This window comes from Vicia villosa, linkage group LG4 (genome assembly GCF_029867415.1).
Source record: "Vicia villosa cultivar HV-30 ecotype Madison, WI linkage group LG4, Vvil1.0, whole genome shotgun sequence".
Taxonomy (NCBI): Eukaryota; Viridiplantae; Streptophyta; class Magnoliopsida; order Fabales; family Fabaceae; genus Vicia; species Vicia villosa.
The window spans coordinates 116,881,250-116,889,991 of record NC_081183.1 but is presented as its reverse complement, the minus strand read 5'-3'; the positions used below and the strand labels follow the sequence as shown (position 1 = coordinate 116,889,991).

The 8,742-nt window shown below is 32.6% G+C and overlaps 1 protein-coding gene across 1 annotated transcript; it reads left to right on the top strand.

The window, feature by feature from the left end:
- Nucleotides 1-4,763: 4,763 nt before the first annotated feature.
- LOC131595091 (probable aquaporin TIP2-2) lies at nucleotides 4,764-6,229 on the top strand. Its single transcript, XM_058867339.1, has 3 exons — nucleotides 4,764-4,985; nucleotides 5,285-5,532; nucleotides 5,661-6,229. The coding sequence occupies exons 1-3, from the start codon at nucleotides 4,859-4,861 to the stop codon at nucleotides 6,033-6,035; spliced, it is 750 nt and encodes a 249-aa protein (XP_058723322.1). The 5' UTR covers nucleotides 4,764-4,858; the 3' UTR covers nucleotides 6,036-6,229.
- The last annotated feature ends 2,513 nt before the right edge of the window (nucleotides 6,230-8,742 follow it).

Genomic DNA, 8,742 nt, shown 5'->3' with positions numbered 1-8,742 from the left:
ACCTTGGAAAGGTTTTAAGAGTGACTTTTTCCAAATTTTAGGGTAATCCATGTGACTTTTTTTTACAGGGGGTTTTTCGTAATGGCCCCACATGGGAGGGGGCAAAATAGTTATTAACCCAATGTTTATATTCATGATTATGCTTGTGTTTTTCATTATCATGAATGAGTAGTTTCATCATAGGTTTAAGATTGCGAGGATTGTCTAAACGACAAATCTCGTGTAGACTCTTTTAATTTGAATTATGTTATGAGAAATTATATGATTACTCTCTACGAAAGTAAAGATGAAATTAGATAATTTTTTATTTTTTTAACCAAAACATGAAAACGTCTATTGTTTAATTGAGAAAATTCTTTTTAAAAAGTAAATTTGCTTAAAGGATATTGAAAAAATGTATTACTCTACAAAAGTAGCTGATTTATTGGTTCAAGACAAGATCATTTACTCTGTAAAAGAAGACATGGTTATATTTATCTTATTTATTTATGCAGCTTTAGGATTTTCATAACAGATCAAAAATGAATGTTTACATGAGTAAGTCATGGACAAACAATCACGATTCTAGAGTTACTCTTTATAAGAAATAGGAATCAATTAAATCAATTAACACTAGTTTTAACTAATCATCAAACAAGTAATACAAACAAGTTGTCTCTGCTTGAGTATGATTTATATGTGAATTGTGTATATTATTCTTTTTGTGGTCATCTTCTTATATAGCAATTCTAATTTTCCTTACACTTTAGGCCAATCAAAGGTCATTTAATGGGTTGTCTCTAATCTATATGATCTCATAATGATAATAGACAATCAGATTCTTTAGTAAAATTTCACGCCATAATGTCGATCATAAACCAATCATAAATGCATTATCGATTGTATCTCAATCAAATATTATCTCCATATTAATCTTAGACCTGCTCTATGGGTCCGGCTAGAGTTATTAAAATGGGCTAGCTCATATGGGCCGGCCTACCAGGCCCGATAAATCATAGGGCTTGGGCTTTAAAATTAGAGCCCATACTTTTTAGGGCCTTTTTAGCCTAGTCCTAAAAAGCCCGCTACCCATTAGGGCTAGTCCATATGGGCCGTGGGTAGCCCATTAGGCCCGCATACTTATAAATTTTTTAAAATATTAATATTTATATTATCTTACTCCAAAATAGCATATTGATTTTTCTCACTTCACTAAATTTTATCTCTATTTTAATCAATTTTTCTCTTTTAAATATTATACATTAATATAATCAATATTTTTTCATCGTATTATATTAGTTTTTCTCTTATAATAAATATTCAAATATTATTTTATACAATTTAGACATATACTGTATTTAAAAACATATTATAGTATTTATAAGAGATAATATAGTACTTAAAAATGTATTATGTTTAAAATAACTTAATTTTTAATTTTATCCATAATAAATATTATGGAGTTTTTATTTTAATTTTTTAAATAAAAAAGTCCATTTAGGGTCGGGTAGCGCAAAGTCCATCTAGGGCCGGGCTCGGGTAGTAAATCTCGAGCCCATATTAAACCGAGCCTTTTTGGCCCAGTTCTAAAAAGCTCAGGGTCCGTCAGGACCGGTCCGTTTAGGGTTGGGTAGCTCATATTGACAGCTCTAGGTCCGGCCCGATTTTGCTAAATAAGTTATCTATCTTAGCATATTCTATGTAATCTGGATTGAGCCATGCGGGTTCTAAGCGGACACGCGCTTTTAAAACGACACTTATAATTTTCTTTTTTAGAAAGAAAAAAACTCTTGTAATTGGACGAGCGGATTATTCTTAAAGTGCGGCATTAAACTTTATACGACAGATAATATAAATTGCTGAGCGAAGTTGAGCTATTCCACTAAGACATAAGCCGTCCAACCACTCATGATAAGTTTTAATAATCATGTCAATTGTTTAACAATTCAAAATATGACATTGAAATGTCCTAAGAAATATTCTAGTGTATTTTTATGTTGTCCTCAACATTCATAAGGAAAAACAAAAAGAGAGGAAAAGAAGTGGCCTTAATTATCAATTGTCAATTTATGAACATAAGTGTTTATAATAATCGACGAACAATCATTAAAGTTTATGGACCATGAAAATTATAACGAGACTTGTTCATCTTTCATTGTCATGGTGGAAAGTATAATACTCGATAACCATATTTTTTTGCCACCCTAATCATCATCATCATCATCGTCATGATTTAATATAAGTATCATTTTGTTCCTTTTGTAATCTAGAAAATGAGGATACAACTTTTTCAATAGATAATGGAGTTTACTTTGATGCATTTATTTTTAAAATGTAATATTTAAATTTAAAATAAAATATATTGTTGTGTTAATATTCTAATAATTAAAGCAAGTATAAAATATTTTCAAAAATAATATCTTTTTATGAAATTTTTAAATACTAGGCATAATAAATAAAAATACAATAATGTGTTTTTCTATGAAATTAATAAATCTTATGAGTGGTAAATAAAATTAAAATATACGTGATAAATCAATAATATATTTTTAAGTCATTATAAATTTAATCTCATTATAATTGAGAATTTCTTTACCCACCTCCTAACCTTCTTATTCACCTCTGGCGAATTTACTAAAATACCCCTTGTTTCGGAAATACATTTCCGAAAACGTACTTTTATTGAAAAAAAGGTGTTTTCGGAAATCCACTTCCGAAAACACGAAAAAAAAGGTGTTTTCGGAGATGCATTTTCAAAAACACCCCTTTTTTGAGTTTTTGGAAATGCATTTCCGAAAACACCCCTTTTTGGGAGAGGGGGTATTTTCAGAGATGCATATCTGAAATATTCCAAGACCAAATTGGTCTTGGAATGTTTCGGATATACACTTCCGAAAGAATTCAATAATTATTAAAAAATTAAAATCAACGTGAATCAATACAATTAATAGGTATAAAATGAAAGTGAATCAATAAAATGAAGGTGAATCAATAAAATCAAGGTGAATCCAAGTTTCCTAAACAATATTAAAGTTAAAAATTATTTTACTAACTTATATAAATCAAAAACATCTTAATTTCATAAGTAAATTTTGAATTATATAAAATTAAATATAAAATTTATTCATTAAATAAAATTAATACAAAATCTTTTTTTAATTTTTTTAAACTAAATAAAAAATTATAAATCATTTTTAATTATGAATCAGAATAGAAATATACAAATATATAATCATAATTATTAATTTTGTAAGTGAAATATATAAATATATAATATATAAATATATAATAATAATTATATAAATATATAATAATTATTATAAATTAAAACACTCATTTTTTTAATTTTTTAATTATTATATAAATATATAAATATATAATAATTTTTATAAATATATAATAATTATTATAATTATTATATAAATATATAAATTAAAACACTCATTTTTTTAATTTTTTTTATAAATATATAACAATTATTATAAATATATAAATAAAAAATTATAACTTATTTTGTAAGTGAAATTATTTTAATTTTTTTAATTAAAATTATTTTAAATTTTAAATATGAATCATGATAGAAATATATAATAACTATTATTCATAACTCATAAATTATATCAAAATATATAATTATTATTCATTACTCATAAATTATATCAAATTTATGATATGTGAACTAATTAATATCCTAAAATTAATTTTTGGGATTTTTTTTAGATTTTTTTTGTTGTTTCGGAGATGCATCTCCAAATTAGTCAAAATTCCAATTTTTGGGATTTTTTTGAAAATGCACTTCCGAAGTCTGGAAAAACTTAAAAAAAAAATATTTCGGAAATGCATTTCCGAAGCGGGGTAAAATGGGGTTTTCGCTGGGGGTAACCCCATAGGGAGGTGGGTAAAGAAATTTTCTTATAATTTGAAACATTATATATATATATATATATATATATATATATATATATATATATATATATATATATATATATATATATATATATATATATATATATATATATATATATATATATATATATATATATATATAGGGCATATCATATGAGAATGCCATATTTATATGAGAATGAATCTGAACCATTGAATTTTAAAATAAATGGTGGAGATTATGAGTGGATATTTTTTTCTCTCTCCTACATCATTTATTTCCAAATGTGGAGAGAGAAAAAAAAGATTCACCCATAATCTCCACCATTTATTTTAAAATCCAATGGTTCAGATTCATTCTCACATTCTCATATAAATATGACATTCTCATATGATATGCCCTCTATATATATATATATATATATATATATATATATATATATATATATATATATATATATATATATATATATATATATATATATATATATATATATTACTCCACATCTTCATACATAACTTTGTAGACAGCTAAATTGATTCATCTATTTTAATTTAAAAATTTAACAAAATTAAGAGATCAAATTTTTTCCATTTGAAAGACTAATAAAATGTTGATTTCTCTACACTGTTTTTTCCATTGATTAATTGATTACTAGTTAAATTAGTTGTCATTATGCTCATAATGAATAAAACATGTATAAGAATCCTATATCTTTCAAAACAAAGAAAAGGGTTGGAGTGGTTAGTTAGGTCCTAGCATTTTAATCGAGAATTATCTAACAACTCATGTCATGTAGGTCCGTGGACGGTGCCACAACAATATAGAATAGCCAACCCTTTCACAATCACATCCATTTTATTACTCTAGACTCTTCATATATATGTACCCTTACAAAGATTTCTAATGCAAGGTATCATCAATCAACAGCTTATTGATTTTATAGGCTCAAAACACCTTAGTCTTTGGTTAAGTTTCTAGTTCCTTGCCAAAATGGTGAAGATAGGTTTTGGTACCTTTGATGACTCTTTTAGCGTTGCCTCACTTAGGGCTTATTTATCAGAGTTCATTGCCACTTTGATTTTTGTCTTTGCTGGAGTTGGATCAGCCATTGCTTACAGTAAGTAGTGCTCGCATGTAATTATATTTATTTTAAAGAAGTGTGGCTAGTTAAATAATTTGAAGTATATATCTATATATTTAGTCTAATAATAGTCTAATGGTCGGAATTTCACCTCTTAAAAATAAATAAATAAGTAGGATGTCACAAGTTTAAACTCGCGTCTCTGCAGTCAGGTGTTTCTGCTTAAGTACGAACTGGGCTGGCTTAACGAAATAGTTTAAAATAAATATTGTGCCAGAGATGGTTGGTACAAATGTACACGGAAAGATGAAATGTAATACTTTTGTGTTGTGCAGATGAGCTAACATCAGATGCAGCCTTGGATCCAGCTGGTCTAGTGGCAGTTGCTGTGGCTCATGCATTTGCACTATTTGTTGGTGTGTCCATAGCAGCCAACATCTCCGGTGGACACTTGAACCCTGCTGTCACTTTTGGTTTAGCTATTGGTGGCAATATCACCATCCTAACTGGTTTCTTCTATTGGATCGCCCAATTACTCGGCTCCATCGTCGCATCTCTTCTCCTCAACTATGTCACCTCTAAGGTATATACTTGTTATGGTTCTATCCAATCCAAAATATTAGTCTCTACAGTTATCCGCAGACGGTAATATCATCTGCACAAATAATAACTTTTCTTATATTAATATTTTGTTTGGATATATATTTGCAGAGTGTTCCAACCCATGGTGTAGCTGCTGGATTGAACCCTATTGCAGGACTAGTGTTTGAGATTATAATAACATTTGGGTTGGTTTACACTGTTTACGCCACAGCAGCGGACCCGAAAAAGGGTTCAATAGGTACCATTGCACCAATCGCTATTGGGTTTGTTGTGGGTGCCAACATCTTAGTGGCCGGTCCATTCAGTGGCGGATCAATGAACCCGGCTCGCTCATTCGGTCCGGCTGTTGTTAATGGAAACTTCGCTGATAACTGGATCTACTGGGCTGGTCCATTGATAGGAGGAGGCTTGGCTGGGTTGATTTATGGTGACATCTTTATTGGTTCATATGCTCCGGCACCAGCAACCGAAACATACCCTTGAAAATGAACCGTTGTTGTTGAGGGTTCTTTGTTCCAACCTTAAACTTTGTTCACTGTTTGCATGATTTCTTGAATTTCTTGGCTTTTTTTTCTTTCAGAAATGAAAATTGTAACTTTTATTTTCTATCCACTGCTTGTAATAATTTGTAAATTATAAAGGTATGAATGAAGTTCTCTTTCTTTTGATCTTAAAAATGATCCAAATATAACTAACTATCATTCAACATGGCAAAAACAAGCTCCTTTGAAGACTCTACAGCATCCTTCTTCACCTTCTCTTCCAGCTCATTAAGCACAGGCTTACATACCACCCCGCTTCCAGCCCGGCACAAAAGGCTTAACCGCATCCTTATCTTCATTACTGTCAATCACCTTTTCTTTTCCCAAACTTTGCTTGAGAAGTTCAAGTGTGGTTGCAGAAGGCTTATCACGGTCTAAAGGTTGAAGTTGTTGGTAAAAACATGTTGCATAGTCATGTTGCATCATTTTATTGTATTGATTTTTGCGATTATCTTTCCATGCACTTGTTCAAGATTGATTCAAAAGGTAAAGTTAGGAAGTGTTGCAGTTTGGGACAAGGCCTAATCCCTCTAACTTCAATAATATTTAATACCCGGTAGTCCCAATTGCCTATTCAATCATATTTATCCAATAGTCTATGAGACAGTAAGGGAAATCCACACCTTAGGGACGGCTCAAGGATCATGGGTTCATAGAATAGTCACGCAATAGCATCATATCATATTGTGGCCGGCCAAGCACCCGAAGGACGGTTAGATCAGACAAATAGTTGAGCATGTCAATGTTAGCCCAATGGAGAAGGTGTCCATGAAGAAGGTTATAGTACTTTGCGTGAAGTTATGTATTTGCAGGTACAGTTATTTATAGATGATCTTAGTGGCTGATGATCTTGGTAGTTTTGATGCAGACAACATCTTATATCAAGCAGTCTTTTGTAGAGTCCTTGAAGACCTTTGATCAAGCAACCTTTGTTCATGGTGTCTATCAAAGAAGCTTTATCAAGCCTCGTCAGAGAGAAGAAGTTAACTCTCAAATAAAGTGTTGAATCATCTGGGTATGGACCCAAACATGGCTGATTATGAGTGTCGGACGACGAATGGGGCCCATATCCAGTTCTCCAGCTTGAGAGAGTTATATGAGAACCACTTGATGGCGACAGCAGAGTCCGAGCAGGAGGGTGACGAGCTTTTTACAGAGTATCACCGTGCCTGCGCTCTGAGGTGCTGGTTCATGTTCTTGGTAGGCACCGCACTCTTTGTGGACAAGAGTGCAACCTACGTGGACATGACATATCTTTGCTACTTTATCGACCTGAGTACCATTAACCAGTGGAACTGGGGGTCAGCTATTCTGGTATACCTATACCAGAAGCTGAATGAAGCCTCCAACTGGAAGTACCATTATCGTATTTGTGTTTCAGAGCTGGATCATCTCGTACTTCCCCCGCATCCACGGCTTCGCCATTGATCCTGCGTACACTGACGCTTTTCCCAGGACCGTCTGATACGTTCTTCAAAGGGGGAACAACGCAATGCCACCATATCGCGTGTACCTCGACTGCACAGCTCACGATGACATCCGTTGGACGCCATTCACCGACTACCGTGATGTTGTCCTATTGGACCGCATCGCGTTATACTCTCGATGGTTGGCATGCAGGGCCAACACCATGGTGAGGTATCTGCTAGAGCGGTGCATGAGGCAGTTTGAACGTGTGCAGATGATACTGAGGTCACCGTTTGAGGCTGCTCCCGACACAGTTACCCGAGTGGAGCTCACTGCTATATTTGAGGACTGGACGCATCATTTGATCTTGGAGGAGTATCGGCGTATGGCAGCTACCCAGGAGTGACACTGTGTAGAGGGGTACGTGACATGGTTCTATCGGGTGTCTTATTCTCTGATGACATCTGACACTCCAGGAGCTCCTAGGCCAGCACACGAAGAGATCTTGGAGAACCAGCAGGCCAAAGATGACCATGCCACGAATCTCCTGTTGATATGCTAGCGGATAGAGATGCTTGGGCGGGACGCATTGGACCGAGGTATCATTGCGCACGGCAGTCCAGAAGTAGTTGCTAATAAATCGTATTTGTTCCAAAAATAAAATAGTTGAGTAACATAGAATCATTTAATTCATGATTAAGTTCAATTCTCGTAAAGAATGTTGTTTACCAAGCTTTTTCAGAGAAAAATTATCATGAAGTTTAATTATGAGACCATGAACCAGTTTAAAATATGATTCAATGATAATAACATAGGCATCGAGATTCAAAGCAGTCACATTGACAACAACGAAAAAGATGCCAGAACACAAAAAATAACTGCTGACTTCATCTCCAAAAAATAAATAAGATATCAAGAAGTTCCAACTTCCATTTGTCATTCCAAATATCATAAAGCATTATCCAAATCAAATAACTATAATTTCCTGTCTTGATATTGAGTTGTGCCAATGCATCAACTACAATCTCATCTATCTCATCTATCGTTGCAGTAGAATATGACCTTAGACTCGCATCCATTCAACGCATCACGCTACAATCTCGGCCACACTATATGCAAACATTCTAACTTACTTTGGCAAGTCTTTACAAATACATTTAGGAAATAGACATTTGGTTCATGCTGACAACACCCAGACATGAAGTTCGCATTGGCAACTCAGTAGATCGATATCAATGTAA

Coding starts and splice junctions, on each gene's coding strand:
- LOC131595091 (XM_058867339.1), top strand. CDS start 4,859: ATGGTGAAGATAGGTTTTGGTACCTTTGATGACTCTTTTAGCGTTGCC. Junction 4,986..5,284: donor TGGATCAGCCATTGCTTACA/GTAAGTAGTGCT, acceptor TGTGTTGTGCAG/ATGAGCTAACATCAGATGCA. Junction 5,533..5,660: donor TCAACTATGTCACCTCTAAG/GTATATACTTGT, acceptor ATATATTTGCAG/AGTGTTCCAACCCATGGTGT.